The sequence below is a fragment of the Pipistrellus kuhlii genome, unplaced genomic scaffold (assembly GCF_014108245.1).
Source record: "Pipistrellus kuhlii isolate mPipKuh1 unplaced genomic scaffold, mPipKuh1.p scaffold_m20_p_5, whole genome shotgun sequence".
Taxonomy (NCBI): Eukaryota; Metazoa; Chordata; class Mammalia; order Chiroptera; family Vespertilionidae; genus Pipistrellus; species Pipistrellus kuhlii.
In genome coordinates, this window is record NW_023425551.1 from 70210864 (window position 1) to 70233250 (window position 22387).

Sequence of the window (22387 nt, forward strand, 5' to 3'; positions counted from 1 at the left end):
CCATGTATCGATATATCAGATAATCTTATTCCCCATTTTGCTACTTACTATTTTGAAGGAAGCCTTTTAAAAGATTTCTAAATACATTTGTAACCTATATAATATAGAAATAAAATGACATTTTAAAATGTAAGATAAGTTATCAAACTATTTTTTAATCTAAAAAAAAGCAGATTCGATAATTTAAATCTTTTTCCTAAATGTGAAAAAAAAAAACCTGCTAAAAATGTAAAAATATCCAAATGATTTTTATTTATTTGTCAGCTTCCTGTAACACAGGTGAATGACTTTTGTTTCTTATATCAAAAAGCCTAAAATACTTCATAAAGTTCCAAGGACTCTTCAAAGAGGATCAAACTTTCATTAAAAATTTTAAATATAATAATTCACTTACCAACTCCTGAGACATCTTCTGTAAACATATCCACTTGTTTTTTAAAACAGTAAAGTAAAATCACCGTAGCAGTAACAGATCCTATAAAAACTTGTAGCACCTCCAAGATCAGTATAAAGCCAAGAAAGCTGCTTGGAAGCTGGCATCCCCAATCCAAAACTACTTTCCTAACCTACTTTAAATACAACTAATGTTTCTGCTGACCTCTTTTGATCTTATTTCACTGATATTTCTCTGCTTTCCTTCCCCATGACCTTCTGTGCTTCAATACTTGTAAAACTATCCAATGTGCCTTCTACATTGATGCCCAACCCTCTTCCCTCCCCAACTTCCTCTGACTCATTCACTCAGGTCATCAGATTATGCACTCTATCATATATGAAACTCGGTGAGCAGAGTTCACTAACATTTATTAAATGCCTATAAATAGTAAACTGCACTACTACCTACTTTCATGTGTTATCTTAATCTTCAGAAGCAAGTCATAAAAGAAAATAAAGGTATAAACTATGCTTATTACCTTTTTACTGAATGCTAATCTATTCTTGTGTTTAATAGCTAATATTAAATTTTTCTTAGCACTTTATAACAATGGCTTAAGGCATCATCATCTTGCTTTCCCCTCACAGATCAGAGGTATTTTTCCCTATTCTTCCCATTAAGTACAGTTAAAAAAAAACTCTAGATAGTACATATTTTTAAAAATAGATAAAAGTATTGTGAAAAATGGAGGAAAGAAGGTAACACAAGCCAAAGAGACCAGGTTCCTCTGAACCTGCTGAGTTTTCTTTTTGCCTCATATATTCCAGACTGTGTACTGGAGAAGCTGGCAACCTGGAAATGCCAATAGGCAGAGAGAGAAAAAGCTCCAAGAAAAGCTTTATCTCTTTAGCCAAAGAACCAAGGAAAGGATAGTTTAGCAAGACAGAAAGCTCTTAGACAATAGCCACTACACTGCAGTCAAATAATCACAGGGGGGGAAAAGATAGTCCCTGCCTCACCCATACCAGCAAAGGCCTTGTAAGGACACATTTCCATCCTTAGCAGGCTGTAAACTATCACCCCTCCTCCATATTCCCACCAGGGTAGCCTGAACTCCTACTCACTCAGAATTAACAAGAAGCTCCATCCCCTCCAAGTGTCAATGGAGACCAAGCAGGAAATCAGTATTGGAGGTAACTTGTTTTTTCCCCAGCACAAGTTCCCCTTTAGTTAAATAAATTTAAATTTTGATCCCAGGTCCTCAAACAATATTCTGATTTTTAAAAAAATATTTTACCACTGATGTCTGCTTTCTCGTCTTATAACTGAGGCAACCTTCTAAAGGCATTTTATCTTAGCCCCCTCATCTTCAAAGAATGACCCCCCCCCCCAAAGGGCTCAATAACAACAACAAAAGATAATTTCCACCAGGTAATTTTTCTATAAATGTAAGACTAACTACACACAAAAAAACCTGTCACAATTAGTGTTATCCTAAGGAACTAAAGCTTACCCAAATCCTAACACACCAAAAAGCTTTTTTTAGTGTCTAGTTTTTTATCCACTTGGTCCACTTTTTAAAAAAAAATATATTTTATTGATTTTCTACAGAGAGTAAGGGAGAGGAATAGAAAGTTAGAAACGTCGATGACAGAGAATCATCGACCAGCTGCCTCCTGCACAACCCCCACTGGGGATGTGCCCGCAACCAATGTACATGCCCTTGACCGGAATCAAACCTGGGACCTTTCAGTCCGCAGTCCGAAGCTCTATCCACTGAGCCAAACCGGTTTCGGCCACTTGGTTCACTTTTAAATAAACTTAAACTGTTCTATCGCTACTACCACCAATGAGACAAGATGATTTCCCTAGGCCAGTGGTCAGCAAGCTCATTAGTCAACAGAGCCAAATATCAACAGTACGATTGAAATTTCTTTTGAGAGCCAAATTTTTATTTTTTAATTATTTTTTAATTATTTTAAATATATTTTATTGATTTTTTTACAGAGAGGAAGAGAAAGTGATGGAGAATTAAAAACACTGATAAGAGAGAATCATTGATCAGCTGCTTCTTGCCCATTCCCTACTGGGGATGTGCCTGCAACCAAGGTACATGCCCTTGACCGGAATCAAACCTGGGACCTTTCAGTCCGCAGGCTGATGCACTATCCACTGAGCCAAACCGGTTTCGGCGAGAGCCAAATTTTTTAAACTTAAACTTCTTCTAACGCCACTTCTTCAAAACAGACTCGCATAGGCTGTGGAATTTTGTGGAAGAGCCACACTCAAAAATCCAAAGAGCCACATGTGGCTGCAACCCGAAGTTTGCTGACCAAGGCCCTAGGCACATAGGCTAGCCAGGCTAACTGCTTCTTCCATATTTTTTCATTTTAATTATTTTCTTCTTTAATTTTGTCCTTCCTTTAAAACTATTCACTTTTTCTAAAGGGCAATTAGTAAAGTTCTACCTTATTCACCTTCTTTTATTATTAACATTTAATAGTACCTGAACTATTACAGGCACACAAAACAAACAAAAAACAAAAACAAAAACACAAAGCACAAAAAACCTACATATATGTTGACTAAGTTAACAATTAAGCTGATTTTCTTCTCCCATTTCCCGTTTCCAAAATGGATGAAATAATAAATTCCATCATATATCTACATGCAAGACACATAATCAAATTCCTACCAATAACCCAAACAGGTGAAATATCCCACTCTTACATAGGAAGAAATGAATGCTCTAGACTAGGGGTGTCGAACTCAATCAGAGAAGGGGCCAAAATCTAAAATCCAGCCTAAATCGCGGGCCGAATGGTTTACTGAACAGTCATAAACTGTCATTGTGATGGAAACGCAGCGGAGTGCAGTGATGACAGCGCGGTGCGGGCCACATTGCAAGGCCTGGCGGGACGGATTTGGCCCGCGGGCCTTGTGTTTGACACATGTGCTCTAGACTAGCAACCATGTCAAACTCGCAACAAATATTTCTGTGGCCCAGCCAGTGTCTTGTTATGAAAAACTAGTGGCCTGGTGCATGAAATTCATGCACGGAGTAGAGGGAAATCCCTTCAGCCCAGCCTACACCCTGTCCAATCCTGGACCCCCCGGCCCCTCGGGAGATCTCTGACTGTGGACATCCCTCTCACAATCCTGGACCGCTGGCTCCTAATCACTCACCTGCCTGCCTGCCTGCCTGGTTCCCCCTAACTGCCCCGCCCCTCCTGCCAGCCTGATTGCCCCTCACTGCCTCTGCATGCCTGATTGTCCCTAACTGCACCCCCCTTGCTGGCCTGATCGCCCCTCACAGCCCATTCACCAGCCTGGTTGCCCCACACAGCTTGCTGTTCAGTCCTTTAGTCATCCCTCACTAACCCCCCGCATCTTGGTCACCCCAGGCAGCCTGCTTATTCAGTTGTTTGGTTGTTCCTCAATAACCCCCCCTGCTGGCCTGGTCCTAGGCAGTCATCTTATGAGAGCATGAGGGTTAATTTGCATATTTCCTCTTTATTATATCCCACTTATTTCACAAGACTTTTGAAGGCTCAAATAAGAATTTAATGGTATCATATAGTCATATCAATTGATACAGAAATAGCATTTGATAAAATCCAACACCCTCTCCTGATAAAAACTCTCAACAACATGGGAATAGAAGGATCATACCTCAACATAATAAAAACTATATATGATAAACCCACAGCAAACATCATACTCAATGGGCAAAAACTAAAACCATTCCCTCTAAGAACAGGAACAAGACAGGGATGCCCACTGTCACCACTCCTGTTTGCATAGTACTGAAAGTACTAGCTATTGCAATTAGACAAGAAGAAGAAATAAAAGGCATCCAAATTGGAAAAGAAGAAGTAAAATTGTCCTTATTTGCAGATGACATGACATTGTACATAAAAAAAACCAAAAGACTCCATCAAAAAACTAATAGACTTAATAAATGAATTTGGCAATGTAGCAGGATACAAAATTAACGTCAAGAAATCTATGGCATTTCTATACACCAATAGTGAACTTACAGAAACAGAGACTAAAAAAGCAATCCCATTTACCATGACACCAAAAAAATTAAGATACCTTGGAATCAACAAACTTAGAACTAAGGAGGTAAAAGACCTATACGCAGAAAACTACATGACACTGAAAAAAGAGATAGAGAAAGACATAAACAGATGGAAGAACATACCATGTTCATGGATTGGTAGAATCAACATCATCAAAATGGCCATACTTCCCAAAGCAATTTATAAGTTCAATGCACTCCCCATTAAAATACCATTAAAATGCCAATGGCATACTTCACAGTATGCCATTGAACTCTCCAAAAATTCATCTGGAACAAAAAAAAGACCCCAAAAAGCCACAGCAGTCCTGAGAAAGAAGAATAAAGTAGGAGGGATCTCAATACCAGATTTCAAGCTGTATTACAAAACCACTGTTCTCAAAACAGCCTGGTACTGGCACAAGAACAGACATATAGATCAATGGAATAGAACAGAGAATCCAGATATCGACCCAAACCTCTATACTAAATTAATATTTGACAAAGGAGGCATGAACATACAATGCAGTCAAGACAGTCTTTTCAATGAATGATGTTGGGAAAATTGGACAGATACATGCAAAAAATAAATAAATAAATAAATAAAAGAAAGAAACTAGATCACCAACTTACACCATACACAAAAATAAACTCAAAATGGATACAGGACTTAAACATAAGATGGGAAACCATAAAAATACTAGAGGCATCCACAGGCAGAAAAATCTCAGACATATGCCAAAAGAACTTCTTCACTGATACTGCCCCTAGGGCAATGGAAGCTAAAGAGAAAATAAACAAACGGGACTACATCAAAATAAAAAGCTTTTTTACTGCAAAAGAAACCATCAACAAAACAACAAGAAAGCCCACTATATGGGAGAACATATTTGCAAATGTTATCACAGATAAAAGTTTAATCTCCAACATCTACAGACAGCTTATACAACTTAATAAAAGGAAGATAAATGATCCAATAAAAAAAATGGGGAATGGGCCGGGACCAGTTTGGCTCAGTGGATAGAGCATCGGCCTACGGACTGAAAGGTCCTGGGTTCGATTCCAGTCAAGGGCATGTATCTTGGTTGCGGGCACATCCCCAGTAGGGGGTGTGCAAGAGGCAGCTGATCGATGATTCTCTCTCATTGATGTTTCTAACTCTCTATCCCTCTCTCTTCCTCTCTATGAAAAATCAATAAAATATATTTTTAAAAAAATGGGGAATGGACCTAAATAGAATATGTTCAAAAGAAGACAGAAGGAAGGCCAAGAGGCACATGAAAACATGCTCAAAATCACTAATTATCTGAGAGATGCAAATCAAAATGACAATGCAGTACCATCTCACACCTGTCAGAATGGCTATCATCAACAAATCAGCAAACGACAAGTGATGGTGAGGATGCGAAGAAAAATGAATCCTCGTGCACTGCTGGTGGGAATGCAGACTGGTGCAAGAACAGTATGGAGATTCCTCAAAAAACTGAAAATGGAACTCCCATTTGACCCAATAATCCCACTCCTAGGAATATATCCTAAGAAACTAGAAACACCAATCAAAAAGGATATATGCACCCCTATGTTCATAGCAGCACAATTTACAATTGCTAGGATTTAGAAACAGCCTAGGTGCCCATCAACAGATACTGAATAAAAAATCCATGGTACATCTACACAATGGAATACTATGCTGCCATAAAAAAGAATTCTTATCATTTGCAACCACCTGGATGGAATTGGAGAACATTATGCTGAGTGAAATAAGCCAGTCAATGAAAGAAAAACACCACATGATCTCACTCATTTATGGATAATAAAGAACATTATAAACTGATGACCAAAAAGATAAATACAGAGACAGTAAAGCAACAAACAGACTGTCAAATTACAGCGGGTAGGGTAGGGAGATATGGAGGAGGTAAGAGATCAACCGAAGGACTTGTATGCATGCATATAAGCATAACCAATGGATGCAAAACTCTGGAGAGGAAGGGCATGTATGGGAGTGGGGGGAGGGGGGCAATGGTAAGATATGTACGTATAATACCTTAATTAAAAAAAATGAAGAAAAAAAAAAAGAATTTCATAGTAACACTTCTTTGTAAATTATGAAGTGCTACCCAAATGCAAACTACTATTTATTTAAAAAGACAGCCAGGCAGATACATACAGATAACCACAAACACAGAGTCTTATCATCTACAAGGACACTAAGAAACAAGGACATCCATTATAGAGGTAGTTGTTTTCTAAATTCTGCAGAGTAAAAATTTATCCAAAACATTGTGGTTATATTTATATGTTTATTTATATATATATATATATATATATATATATATATATATATATATATATATATATATATATATATATATGTATATATAAAAGCCCAAGCAACTTTTATATATTGACTGTTCAAACCTGTCGACTGATCAACTGGTCGCTCTGATGTGCACTGATCACCAAGGGGCAGACGCTCAACACAAGAGCAAGCTTACTGAGCAGCAGCAGCAGGCACAGCAGAGCCAGGATGAACTGGAGCAGCACAGCACCGGGCCTGGGCTCCAGCTCCTCCCCAGTTGCCTTCCACTTGGCACACTACTACATTCCTCAGGGGATGTTGGACTGCTGGGAAATCAGGCTGAAACTGGCAGTCTGACATCCCCTGAGGGGTCCCGGATTACGAAGAGGGTACAGGGACCCCACCAGTGCACGAGTTCATGCACCAGGCCTCTAGTTAAGATAGAATGCTAACGGTTAAATCCTATAAAGCAACAGATAGATGTTTTAACTGAAAATACTTACCTTAACAAAATTATCAGGAAACATTCCTCTTCTCCCATTTAGTTCTCCTTCTAGCCATCCTTCCTCCTGTAGTTTTTTCACATTCCGGATGATCTCCCCAACTCGAATAGTTAATTCATCATCATGTACAGCATCATAGTCATACTCCACAATATAGTCAACTAAAAAAAGAAACAATAGATTAATGTCTAAAACTTACCTCATAAAACACTATTAAACCTATTACTAAACTAAGAAATCTGTTTAGCAACAACAATGACTATTACAAAGATATAAATAAGGCTTACTTCGGTGATTTTAAATATTTGGCTATATTCATAAATTTCTTGGTTACCTTTAAACATAGTATGAGTTTTAAGTAGTAGATACAATACAATATATAATTCATGCCATCAGTTTTTCTTACAGTCAGACTAGAGGCATGGTACATGGACTCGGGCACCGGTGGAGTCCCTTGTCCTGGCCTGCAGGGATCCGGTTGAAACTGGCTCTCTGAGATCCCCAGAGGGGTTCCAGATTGTGACAGGGTGGTTCTCAGGTAACATAGTACAGAATTGGGCTCCCTCGCAGGGAACTAATTCCAGCATGTAATAATTACAAGAATTTCATTAAAAGATTGGTGAAGATTGGTGAACTCAACAAGGGCTGAGCCACATATGTAGTTTACCTGTTGGAAAGGCTAAACAGCACTTCCCCCAAACCTGAACAGGATAATCGTTTGCTGCCAGACAGCTCAGGGCATTTTATTGCCTCCTGTAGGCCAAACACCTGAACAGCTGTAGGCTATTCCCCAACCTTGACAATGCTTTTGTACCCTGCCCAAGTGTATTATCTCCACCCTGCCTTGGGACAAATTGTGTTAATAAAAGCATGGGTCCTTAGTCAAGAGTAGTCTTCTAACTCCTTTAACTGAAGAAACTATGATCCCCCACTGCCTTTCAAAATTATCTTTCGTCTTTGGATTCTTTAAACATCTGCGCATAGCCTTTCTCCAGAATGCTGAACCCTTTGTAAGGCTGGGACAAGAACCCTGCCACTCCTTACTCTCTGGTCTGGGTGCATCACCTGAGAACTGCAGCTGCCAAGTCACTGCAGCTCAGCAGCTCCTGCATTGAGTGTCTACCCCCTGGTGGTCAGCGTGCATCATAGCTACCAGTCAGATGTTTGCTTAGACTTTTATATATTTAGATATTTCACCCTTCATGTTCAGGGGCAGACAACTCTAAGTTGTCCCCAAAATCCCATCTCTTGATAATCATACTCTTGTAGAATTCCTTCTCCTTGAATATGAATGTAACCAATAACTGACTTCTAACCAACAGAATCTGACAAACATGATGGACTGTATATGACAATGTAAGATTATAATATCCATCTTCCCAGGACACTCAGTTGCTGACATTGAAGATACAAGCTGCCATGCTGTGAACTGGCAAATGGAGAGGACCACATTCAAGCACCTGAGGGAGGTTTAGAGCTGATAGCCCACAGTCCAGCAGCCCACAGAGAACTGAATGACACCAATAATCATGTCAGTTTGGATCCTCCCTGGGTTGAAAACCCAAGCCCTGGCCAACACCTTAATTGCAGCCTTCCAGAGGACCCCATTAGACATGCGCAGACTGCTGAACCACAAAATCAGAGATAATAAATGTATATTGTTTTAAAGTTCTAAGTTTATCGTGATATTGTTATAGAACCAAATAAAATGAGTATACCCTAAAATGAAGGTAAGGATCCATATTTCATCTCCTTTAAGTATGATTTTAGATTATAGAACATGACTTATGCATGCTATTAATAATTTATATGGCTCAATAAAAGAAAAGCAATAACAGATTTCCTATTCAAGTGGCAGACTAACATACCACCATTCATCTTTCTTCCTCCCATGTACAGCATCATATCTTTTTGTTATTTTGAGACCCTGTACTCTAACAAGTGAGGTTTGTCTCAGTCCCAAGGGGGTGATAATTGACTAGTCCAAACCAGTACTTCCCAAATACTAATGTACAATCAAACCATCTTATTTACTTCCAGAAGTCATCTTGTTGACTTGAGAATTGTGTTTAAATGCATACTCTGAATAAGTAGGTCCCAGGATACCTAATGTTACTGGTCAAAGAAGCAAAGGTCTAAAGCACATGTGTCAAACACAAGGCCCGTGGGCCAAATCCGTCCCGCCAGGCCTTGCAATGTGGCCCGCACCGCGCTGTCATCGCTGCACTCCGCTGCGTTTCCATCACAATGACAGTTTATGACTGTTCAGTAAACCATTCGGCCCGCGATTTAGGCTGGATTTTAGATTTTGGCCCCTTCTCTGATTGAGTTCGACACCCCTAGAGTTGATTTAAAATAATTTCATATGCACACACTCCAATGGGTTTTCAAATATGCATGTGACGGATGGATTCTGATCATTCAAGATGTGAGAAAGAGTTCTGGAAAGGTTTAGTTAACTTTAAATACAAAACACAAAGAAGGAATGACCTACTGCAGACTTTGGATGTTCCTTGGTGAGAATGTAATGCCCAAAATTGTCACAATTATTTGAGACAAGTTAAAGAGTGGTCAGGGTTAGGATGAAAAAGAAGAAAGATGAAAGTAACCTGGATCTCTGCTAAAGTAACCAATCTCAGAATTACAGTGAAAGGTTGCGGGCTCTATTCCCAGTTGGGGCAGGTTCAATCTGGTCCGGGTTGGGGAGCATTTGGGAAGCAACCAATTGATGTTTCTTTTCCCTCTTCTCTTTTCTCTCTCTCTCCCTCCCTCTCTCTCTCTCTCTCTCTCTCTCTGAAACCAATACCCTAGCTTAGGGGTGTCGAACTCAATCAGAGAAGGGGCCAAAATCTAAAATCCAGCCTAAATCGCGGGCCAAATGGTTTACTGAACAGTCATAAACTGTCATTGTGATGGAAACGCAGCGGAGTGCAGTGATGACAGCGCGGTGCGGGCCACATTGCAAGGCCTGGCGGGACGGATTTGGCCCGCGGGCCTTGTGTTTGACACATGTGCCCCTAGCTAATAAAAGAGTAATATGCAAGTTAACCATCACTCCACTACACCCACCAGCCAATCAGAGCGAGTATGCAAATAAACCAAACCAAGATGGTTACAGCCACAGAGAGCAGGAGGGAGACTTGGGTTTTGCCTGCCCTTGCCAGCCTAGGCCTCCACTCAAGGCTACAGAGTTTCAATTATAGAAGGTAAACAAATCCATACAGAAATGGCGGCAGCCATGGAGCTGGAAAGAGGAAGGCTAGGGTTGCCCCCGGCAATGGAAGAAGCAAAGCTTTCCACACACCCTGGCCCACCCAGGCCTCTGCTTAAGGCTACAAAGTTTTAATTATAGAAGGTACACAAACCCCAAAATAAATGGCTGCCCACCATGAAGTGAGCGGGAGGCTTGGCTCTGCTCCAGGCTACAAAGTTCCAATTGTAGAAGGTAAATTCCAGATACCAGGGCCTCCACTTGGGTCACCAGAGGGCGTGGTTGGCCTACAAACCACCACAGGCCCCTCTCTCAGTCCACCCCATGCTCCAAGGAAACCCCCACCCTGATCCAGGACGTTCTTCAGGGCAAACCAGCTGGCCCCCACCCACGTACTAGGCCTCTATCCTATTTAATAAAAGAGTAATATGCAGATTGGCCATCACTCCAACACACAAGATGGCTGCCCCCATGTGGTCAAAGATCCTGGCCCCATGTGGACACAAGATGGCCAGCAGGGAAGGGCAGTTGGAGGCAATCAAGCCTGCAGGGGAGGGCAGTTAGGGGTGACCAGGTCGGCAGAGGAGGGAAGTTGGGTGCAAACAGGCTGGCAGGGGAGCAGTTAGACATCAATCAGGCTGGCATGGGAGTGGTTGGGGGTGATCAGGCTGGCAGGCAGAAGCGGATAGGGGCAATCAAGAAGGAAGGCAGGCAAGCAGTTGAGAGCCAGCAGTCCTGGATTGTGAGAGGAATGTCCGACTGCCCGGTGGGATTGGGCCTAAACGGGCAGTTGAATATCCCTCGAGGGCTCTAAGATTGGAGAGGGTGCAGGCTGGGCTGAGGGATATCCCCCCAGCCCCTGTGCATGAATTTCATGCACTGGGCCTCTAGTTTTAAATAATTTTAAAAAACATTTTCTTTGTTCATCCCTAAGAAATAACTCCTCATCTATTACAGTTTCTCACGACATTGCAGCAATCAAGTCACACTTTCAGTCTCCACTTCTAATTCTAGCTCTCTTACTATTTCCACCACATCTACAGTTACTTCCTCCACTGAAGTCTTGAACTCATCAAAGTCACCCATATTGATTGTAATCAACTTTTTTCAAACTCCTGCTAATATTGATATTTTGACCTCTTTCCATGAGTCTAGAATGTTCTTAATGACATCTAAAATGGTGAATTCTTTCCAAAAGGTTTTAAAACTTCCTTTGCCCAGTTCCATCAAAGGAATCACTATCCATGGCCGCTATAGCCTTTTAAAATGTATTTCTTAAATAAGACTTGAGGCCGGGACCGGTTTGGCTCAATGGATAGAGCGTCGGCTTGGGGACTGAAGGGTCCCGGGTTCGATTCCGGTCAAGGGCATGTACCTTGGTTGCGGGCATATCCCCAGTAGGGGGTGTGCAAGAGGCAACTGATCGATGACTCTCTCTCATCGATGTTTCTGGCTCTCTATCTCTCTCCCTTTCTCTCTGTACAAAATCAATAAAATATATATATTAAAAAAAAAAAAAAGACTTGAAAGTCAAAATGACTCTTTGACCACAGGCTACAGGGTGTATGTTGTATTGAGAGGCATAAAAACATTAATGTCTTCATACATCTCAATCAGAAGTCTTGGGTGATGAGGTGCATTGTCAATAGTTTAAAAGGAATCTTTTTTTCTAAGCAGTAAGTTTCAGCAGTGGGCTGAAAAAATTCAGTAAAACGTATTGTAAAAAGAATATGCTGTCATGCAGGTTTTGTTGTTCCTTTTATACAGCATGGGCAGAATAGATTTGGCATAATTCTTAGGGGCCCTAGCATTTTCATAGCAGTAAAGGAGCACTGATTCAACTTAAAGTTACCAGCTACTCTTAGCCCCTAATAAGACAGTCCTTTAAAGCCAGGCAAGGACTTCTCTCTAGCTATTAAAATCCTAGATGGCATCTTCTTCCAATATAAGACTGCTTCATGTACATTAAAAATATTGTTTATATAATCACCCTTCATTAATTATCTTAGTTAGATTTCTGGATAATTTGCTGAAGCTTCTACATCAGATGGCTTCTTTCCTTAAACCTCATGAACCTCTGCTAGTATCAAACTTTTCTTCTGCAGCCTCCTCTACTCTCAGCCTTCAGATCCTGGTCAACCACTGAGCCATACCAGTTTATTTTTAAAGTGTGAAGAAAGCAATCCAAATTGTGCACTGTTGGTAGGAATATAAATTGGTACAGCCACTATGGAAAACAGTAGAGTTACTAAAAAATTAAATACATAACTACCTATCATATGACTGAACAAATCCACTTTTGGGAATTTATCCAAGGAAGACAAAAAACTTAAAAAGATACATGCACAACCATGTTCAATGCTGCATTATTTACAATAGCTAAGATATGAAAACAACCTAACCTTCCATTGAATAAATGAATTTTTTAAAAGTGATATATATATATATACACACAACAGAATACTATTCAAACATAAACAGAAGGATATATTGCTATCTGCATCAACATGGATAGAACTTGAGGGCATTATGCTAAGTGAGATAAATCAGACAGAGAAAGACAAATACCCAAATATCATAAGATCTCACATGTGAAATCTTAAAAAAATAAACAAAAAATAACTTTTAAACAATAGCTCATAGAGGGAGAACAGATTGATGGTAGCTGGGGGAAGAGGGAATGGGTGAAGGTGTTCAAAAGGTACAAATTTCCAACTATAAAATAATTAAATAATATACAACGCGGTGACTAAAGTTAGTAATACTGTACTGCATATTTAAAAGATGCTAAGAGAGTAAAACTTAAAAATTCTCATTACAAGAAAAAATTTTGTAACTAAGTATATAGGTTAACAAATACCCTAGACTTACTGTGGTGGTTATTTTGCAATATATACAAATATCAAATCATGTACAACTGAAAGTATTATGTTATAACGTATAACATAATAATAGAAAGAAAATTAAAATATAAAAAGATTAAAATAACAGCAGCAGTACAAAAGTCCAGAGAAAAGGTATTATAAGATGGCCCAGGCCAATGAGGCTCAGTTGGTTGGAACATCATCCTGTACACCAAAACGTTGCAAGTCAATTCCCAGTAGGGGTGCATACAGAAGGCAACTGATAAATGTTTCTCATATCGATGTCTCTTTCTCTCTCTCCCTTCCTAAGTCAATAAATATATTTTTTAAAATACGTGACTTATTTTAGCTCCAATATGTAAAAAGCTTGGAAGGTGTCACTCTCATCCTTATCCTTACAAGGCAAAAAGCTAAACAAACTGAAAATCAATGACTTTCTTGGAACCCATCAGAGAAATGAGGACACAGAGCAAACCACCACTTCAAGATATAGAAGGATAGACATATTCAGAGAATCACAGCCATCATCTACTAGATCACATTCAGTAGAAACCATTAGAGCCATAAACTGGGAGAAACACTGTTACCAAGTCTCCCAAAGCTGTTGTAACAAACTGACACAAACTAGGCAACTTAAAATACAACACTGTTCTCTCAGTTACTGCTCTGGAAGCCAGAGCACAAAATCAGGGTATCCAGCAGGGCTGGAACTTTCTTAAGACTCTATGGGAGAACGGCTCCATACCTCTATCTTGGCTTCTGGGAGCTGCATGCAATCTCTGGAATTCCTTGGTTTGCCTAATTCCAACCTCTGCCTCCAGCTGCATATGGCCTTTCCCTAATATATCTCTGTCTGGGATCTCCCTCTCCTCTTAATAAGGGCATCAGTCTTTGGATTAACCGCCAATCCTAAACCTAGGATGACATCATGTTCAGATCCTTAGTTACATCTTTAAAGATTCTATTTTCTAATAATGTCGCATTCATACTTACCAAGAATTAGAACTTAACCATTACTATTTGAGGGACAAAAAAAAAAAAAAAAAAAAAAAAAAGTCACAATGAATTCCTGGAGGCTGAGTGTGGAATATCATGAGAGTGGGAAACTCCTGGGGATTGTAGTCTTAGGAGAACCCCACACTTTTGTGGGCTTTACTTCCAGGAACCCCATCCTTTTCTCACCCTGAAGAGCCCATAGATATGTCTTTGTAGGCAAAGGGGAAGGAAAAAGTAATCATGTGAAATAACCAAGAACCAAAGCATTCTCCAAAACAAAGACCTATTCTCCAAGGAAAAGACCTTATCAGAGACTTTCCCACCTGTGGAATGGGCATTTCTCAGATTCCAGTCCCTTCTCTTCTGTGTTGGGGTAGAAGGGAACAACAACTAAGAAAGGCTTGTAATGGTCACAGTCCCAGAACAGAGATCCAGTAAGTTTGAGATTTAATTCTAAGATTATAGGATGCTTCCTCTCTCCTAGACCTTACCACCATACCAATGGAGTTCCAGTATGAGTTAATTAATGCTGAAATAGCTGCACAATGCAGATACTATCTAGAAAGAGTTCTTAGGGAAACTCAAATACAGCAAGAGAAACAATAACAAGGACACTAAAGGAATCTGAAGCCTCTGGCACCTATAGCTAAAGCAAATATTAAAGTATAATCCCTAACTAAATTAATATAAAACCTTACACTAAAGACCTACTTACTTCAGCAATTACTGTCTAATACATCATGTCCAACTGTCAACAGAAAATTATACATCATGCTTTTTATTTATTTTTATTGAATTCAAAGGAAGGGAGAGGGAGAGAGAGAAACATCAATGATTAGAGACAATCATTGTTTGGCTGTCTCTTGCATGCCCCATACTGGGGATCGAATCCATAACCTGGGCATGGGACCTGACGGGGATTGAACTGCGAATTCCTGGTTCAGAGGTAGACACTCAACCACTGAGTCATACTGGTCGTGCCACATCATGCTTTTAAGAGGCAAGAAAAGACACAAATGCCTCAGAGCTGGACTCAAATAATTTTTGGAATCAGACAGGTGATTTATTATTTTTTTAAATATGTTTTTGTTGATTTTAGAGAGAGGAAGGGAAAGGGAGAGAGAAAAATCAATGAGAGAAACATCGATTGGCTGCCTCCTGCATACCCCCTACTAGGGATCAAACCCAAAACTTGGGAATGTGTTCTGACCAGAAATTCAAACAGCAGCCTTTTGGTGGATGGGATGACACTCAACCAACTGAGCCACACCAGCCAAGGCCAGACAGGGAATATAATACAACTATGTTAATATGTTACTAGTGATAATGAAAAAAAAAAAAAAACAATATGCAAGCACAGTTAGTAAGGTAAGCAGATGAATAATCACGAGGAAATACAAGAAACAAAAATCTCTGTAACAGAAATAAAGGATGCCATTGGTAGGTTCAACAGCAGACTAGACACTACCATGTACAGAACCAGTAAGCTTGAAGATAGGTCAATAGAAATTTCCCCAAAAAATGCAGAGAGAAAAAAAATTAAAAAAGCAAACAACTACAATAGCAAAAAAACTAAAACTAAAACATAACAGAACATCCAAGAACTGCAATTTCAAAAGATATAACATATCTGTAATTGGAATAACAGGAAATTTTCCAAAATTAATAACATACACCAAGCTACATATCCAGGAAGCTCAGAGAACACAAAATAGATAGGATAAATGTAGGAAAGTCTACACCTATGTATACCATATTCAAACTACAGAAAACCCAAGACAAAGAAAATCTTAAAAGAAACCGCAAGATAAAAGCCTATAGAGGAACAAGGATAAAAATTCCATCAGCTTCTTTCTCTTCAGACACTCAGGCAAGAAGGGAGTGAAGTAAACTATTTAAAGCACTGAAAGAAAAATAACTACAAATTTAGCTATTTCCAGTAAAATTAGCCTTCAAAAGTGAAAGAGAAATAAATATTTTTCTCAAACAAAAACTCATTGCCAGCAGACCTTCCATGAAAGAAGTATTAATAGAAGTTCTTCAAGAATCTTGCCCACCTTTTAAGTGCTTTTGTCTTTGCTAAAGACTTAAATAAACATTTACCAAATTCAAACCAAAGTATTTACTAAGAAGATAAAATTCTAACTATTTTTCTGGAGAAAAACCAATATGGGCTATGACTGATTAAAAAGTAGAAGTGTAAAAAAATAAAAATAAAAATAAATAAATAAAAAGTAGAAGTGTTTGTGGAGAAGAAATCACGTAATAGCTATTAAAAGTCCTTCAGAATTTTTTCATGTCATAGAGCTCACTGGAAAGCTAAAAAAAGATACAAACCCTTTAGCTTTAACAATTCCATCAGAAAAATCTATTCAAAAATTCTTAAATATATTTTTATTGATTTTAGAGAGGTAAGGAAAGGGAAAGAGAGAAACACCAATGAAGAGAGAGAACCATGGATCTGCTGCCTCCTACACACCCCACAATGGGGATTGAGGCTGCAACCTGGGCATTTAGCCTGACCGAAATCAAACAGTGACCTGCTGGGTCATAGATCAACACTCAACCACGGAGCCATGCTGGCTGGACCAAAATTTTATGTTTATAATTGATAGGCTTCTGACATGTTTTCTCCATATCATTTCTGAGGACTAACATATTCCAATAATTATTTGTGTTCTCCTTTTGAGCTTTTGATCAACAGCATTCATTTATTTGTAAAATGTGACTCTTAATCTTATTTATTTCTAAAGATACGCAATCTAAACTGAAAGAACAGCTCTCTTATTTTTAAGGCTAAATTATACTTTCAAGTAACAATCCAAATGCCAAAGGCCTCAAATTCTCTTACCCAAGTAGGCCAAGTGCCCAAAACCACATTTTATTTAGAAAACAGAATGAGCCGAAACCGGTCTGGCTCAGCGGTAGAGCATCAGTCTGCAGACCGAAAGGTCCCAGGTTCGATTCCGGTCAAGGGCATGTACCTTGGTTGCGGGCACATCCCCGGTAGGGTGTGTGTAAGAGGCAGCTGGTCGATGTTTCTCTCTCATCGACGTTTCTAGCTCTCTATCTCTCTCCCTTTCTCTCTGTAAAAAAAAATCAATAAAATGTATTTAAAACAAACAAACAAACAAACAAAAAAACAGAATGAAACTCCAGGCACATTATATATAATACACTAAGTTGAACCTTTTTTTCCCATTAAAAATATACTTGCTATCCTATATAATAAAAAGTAATATGCAAATTGACTATACCTCCGCTACACCCACAAGCCATGCCCACCAATCAGAGTGAGCATGCAAATAAACTCAACCAAGATGGTTACAGCCACAGAGAGCAGGAGGGAGACTTGGGTTTCCCCAGCAAGAGAAGAAGTCAAGCTTTCCGCCTGCCCTTGCGAGCCTAAGCCTCCACTGAAGGCTACAAAGCTTTAATTATAGAAGGTAAACAAATTCCAATAGAAATGGCTGCACAGAGCCGGGACCGGTTTGGCTCAATGGATAGAGCGTCGGCTTGGGGACTGAAGGGTCCCGGGTTCGATTCCGGTCAAGGGCATGTACCTTGGTTGCAGGCATATCCCCAGTAGGGGGTGTGCAAGAGGCAGCTGATTGATGACTCTCTCTCATCGATGTTTCTAACTCTCTATCTCTCTCTCCCTTCCTCTCTGTACGAAATCAATAAAATATATTTTAAAAAAAAGAAAATTAAAAAAAGAAAAAAAAAGAAAAAGAAATGGCTGCACAGAGAAAGCAGGAGGCTTGGCTCCACTCCAGGCTACAAAGTTTCTATTGTAGAAGATACATAAATCCCTGATACCAGGGCCTCTGCTTGGGTCGCCAGGGGGTGTGGCCGGCCTGCAAATCACCACAGGCCACCCCACATCCCAAGGGAACCCCCACCCTGATCCGGGACACCCTTCAGGACAAACCAGCTGACCCCCACCCATGTACTAGGCCTCTATCCTAACTAATAGAAGTAATATGCAGATTGACCATCTCTCCAACACACAAGATGGCTGCCCCTATGTGGACACAAGATGGCCACCACAAGATGGCCAGCAGGGGAGGGCAGTTGGGAGGGACCAGGCCTGCAAGGGAGGGGCAGTTGGGGGCAATTAAGCCTGCAGGGGAAGGCAGTTAGGGGTGACCAGGCCGGCAGAGGAGGGAAGTTGGGGGTGACTGGGCCTGCAGGGAAGGGCAGTTAGGGGCAAATAGGCTGACAGGGGAGCAGTTAGGCATCAATCAGGCTGTCATGGGAGTAGTTAGGGGGTGATCAGGCTGGCAGGCAGAAGTGGTTAGGAGCAACCAGGAAGGCAGGCAAGCGAGCAGTTGGGAACCAGCAGTCCTGGATTGTGAAAGGGATGTCCGACTGCTAGTTTAGGCAGTAGGATCATCTTGGTAGGATCGGGCCTAAACAGGCAGCCGGACATCCCTAGAAGGGTCCCAGATTGGAGAGGGTGCAGGCTAGGCTGAGGGATACCCTTTACCTCATGCACGAATTTCGTGCACCAGGCCTCTAGTTTAATTATAATAAATTATCATTAAGTATTTAATTCAGGATTAATCAAATAAGGACAAAAATGACTTATCAACAAACCCTAAAATAGTACAATTCCTTATAATATATAATTGTATAATACTTTAAAAATATTTTCATAAATGCTCCTTAGATTCACAACAAACTTATAAAATTTATACTCTAAAACTAAAACTGCACTGTTCAGCTGCTAACCACCAGCACAGGTGTTTACTGAGCACCTGAATTGTGAATAGTCCAAACCAAGATGTTCTTTAAAATACACACCAGATTTCAAAATCGGGGGGGAAAGTAAACTATCTCAATAACATGTTACATATATTTTGAAATAATGTACTAATTTCACCTATTCCTTCTTTAACATAGCTACTAGCAAACTTATGGGTATGTAATTTATCAATTTAGAATACTTCAAAGAATATGTACACTTGCTTTGCAGCACCCACTGAAGATAATATAATTTTACAGTTCAACCAATACTATTTAAGTTATTAAACAAACATTTTTAAGCAAATTAATTCTTAATGCCTAAATTTGTTTAACATGATAAAATAGTCATACAGAAATGTCTCATCTGCAAAATCAGTAATTTTTACTTTATTTACTAGAAGTATATAACATTAATGTAACATACATGGAGTAGGCAGATCCACCTGACAAGATACTTAATATCCCAGATCGGTGGTCGGCAAACTCATTAGTCAACAGAGCCAAATATCAACAGTACAACGACTGAAATTTCTTATGAGAGCCAAATTTTTTAAACGTAAACTTCTAACGCCAGTTCTTCAAAATAGACTCACCCAGGCTGTGGTATTTTGTGGAAGAGCAACACTCAAGGGGCCAAACAGCCGCATGTGGCTTGCGAGCCGCAGTTTACCTACCACTGTCCCAGATCATTGACTTTCTACCAAATAGACTTAAGAGCCACAATGAGTCAGACAGAAAGGATTAAAGAGTTTCTTTTTAAAATGACAGACCTCGTCTACGTACTAACTTGAAACAGGAGCTCCAGTTATGCAGCATTCTGTTAATCTGGTTTAGATGGGCATATTTCTATATATTTAAATTTTGTATTATTCATTAAATTGAACCCCTCTCCCCAATTATTCTAAATTAAAGTACTATTGAACCTAGTGAAAATAATATTGACTTAGTGAACACATAATAGGCTCCCAATTTTCTATTATTTTTTAAGAGTGTTAAATATTTTAAATAGAATAAAACAAGTGATGTAGTTTCTGGCATCAATGAGTTCAGGGCAAGTAAGGTCATTACATATGAAATGAAGAGAATAACAGGAGTTTCTTTTTTAGCCTAGCTAGCATGGCTCAGTGGTTGAGCATTGACATATAGACCAGGAGGTCACGGATTCACAATTTCTGGTCAGGGTACATGCCCAGGTTGCAGGACTCAATCCCCAGTATGGAGTGTGCAGGAAGCAGCTGATCAATGATTCTTTCTCATCACTAATGTTCCTATGTTTCTCTCCCTCTCCCTTCCTCTGAAATCAATAAAAATATATATACATATTTTTTTTAAAAAGTTTTTATTTTGGCTTTAAACTATGGGCTTCCAAATTATCAATTCAGTTGGGTTTTGGTCCCTTTCTTTCCAGCTCTGGCCCCAAACGCTACAGTCACTGCAAAATTAATGCCAAAAAAACAAAACAAAACAAAACAAAATAGCCAGGACCGGTTTGGCTCAGTGGATAGAGCCTCAGACTGCGGACTGAAAGGTCCCGGGTTCGATTCCGGGCAAGGGCATGTACCTTGGTTGCGGGCACATCCCCAGTCGGGGTGTGCAAGAGGCAGCTGATCGATGATTCTCTCATCGATGTTTCTAACTCTCTATCCCTCTCTCTTCCTCTCTGTGAAAAATCAATTAAAAAAAAAACAGAAAAAAAAACAAATTGCCATTTATGAACTCCTTTTTAAAAAAATATATATTTTTTTATTTTATTTTATTTTTTAACCATCACCTGAGGATATTTTTTCCATTGATTTTTAGGGAAAGTGGAAGAGGGGAAGAAAGAGAGAAATATCGATGTGAGAGAAACATATCAATTGGTTGCCTCCTGTACACGCTCCAACCAGGGCTGGGCTGGGGAGAAGCCTGCAACTGAGGTACGTGCCCTTGACAGGAATCAAACTCAGGAACCTTCATTGCACAGGCCAACACTCTATCCACTGACCCAAACCAGCTAGGACTATGAACTCCTTTTTAAGGATGAAATGATGGTGGCGAAGAATGATATTCACATGCTTAAATACTCCCAGCTTGCAGACAAGAATGTGCCTTATCTTCATGTCATGAAGGTCATGCAGTCTCTCAAATCACAATGTTTGCCTGGTGACATTATTACTGCTACCTTAGCAATGAGGGCATCCAGTATTTCCCTAGTTATCTCCACCTGCCCCCTGAGATTTTGCCTGCCACTTTGCCTATAGCTGGCCTGAGACTGACAGGCCAAAACTCAAAGGTCTGTAGGGCATGCAACCTGCAAGAGTCACAGGAGAGGAAGCCAACAGAGACATCTACAGACTACAAAAGGAGTGCTGTGCCTGCTGGTGCTAACAAGAAAGCTGAGGCTGGGGCTGGGTTAGCAGCCAAATTCCAGGATTTCATTGTGGACATGGTCAATCACCTCAGTAAAGTTGGAGGGATTATTTTGTGAATATTTTTAAAATTTTAAAAGTTAAATTAAAAAATAAATAAGTTCAACTGAATTTTATGGAATAACTAGAGGCTCAATGCACCTAGTGCCCAGATTCACGCACCAGTGGAATCCCCCTACCTGGCCTGTGGGGATCAGGCCGGAACTGGCTCTCTGACATCCTCTGAGGGGTCCAGATTGCAGGAGGGCACAGGCCAGGCCAAGGGACCACACCGGTGCACAATTGGGGCAGGGAAGGGACTGCGGGAGGGCTCCAGGGCACGTCCAGCCTGTTTTGCCCAGTCCCGATTGGCCGGACCCCAGCAGCAAGCTAACCTATTGGTCAAATCATCTGCTCCTTGGTGGTCAGTGCCCATCATAGCAACTGGTCAAATGGATTGTCGGACATTTAGCATATTAGGCTGTTATTATATAGAATTATATACTAGAATAGAAATTTAGGAAATTTTCATGGCAAAGGTTTTACATTTCCATTTGACATTCATTCTGAAAATTCTGAACTCTCAACAGACCTGTTTCATTATTTAAAATAATTTTCTTAAATTGCTTCAGAATGTGTGCTTATAAGAATGTTCTAATTTAGTAAGTAAAATGGAATCTTCATCTTAAATAGCATGTACAACTGCACAAACACACATACACACTCCAATATAGCAAGATAAAATACTCATCAGAGCACAACCCACTGCAGCAGAGCAGAAATTTTAATGGAAATCGAATGCAAAAACTTTGATATCAGTAAAACACATTTCTCAATAAACTAAGTTACAAAATACAGAAAAATTATACATTAATTTCACAAATATATAAACTTCTAAACTTATGATCCAAAACAAATAATTTGGCACTTGATTAT

General features: G+C 39.8%; 1 protein-coding gene across 2 annotated transcripts in view; it reads right to left on the reverse strand.

Moving 5' to 3' along the window:
* The window catches only part of LOC118705140 (CD2 associated protein), a 104788-nt gene that overhangs the window by 76796 nt on the left and 5605 nt on the right, over positions 1-22387 (reverse strand). The window contains exon 2 of one of the 2 annotated variants that reach the window (XM_036413472.2): positions 7245-7405. In XM_036413472.2, coding sequence (XP_036269365.1) covers positions 7245-7405 — 161 coding nt within the window. Of the gene's footprint in view, positions 1-394; positions 683-7244; positions 7406-22387 lie in introns of those variants that run through there. The other variant, XM_036413473.1, reaches the window with a different exon arrangement.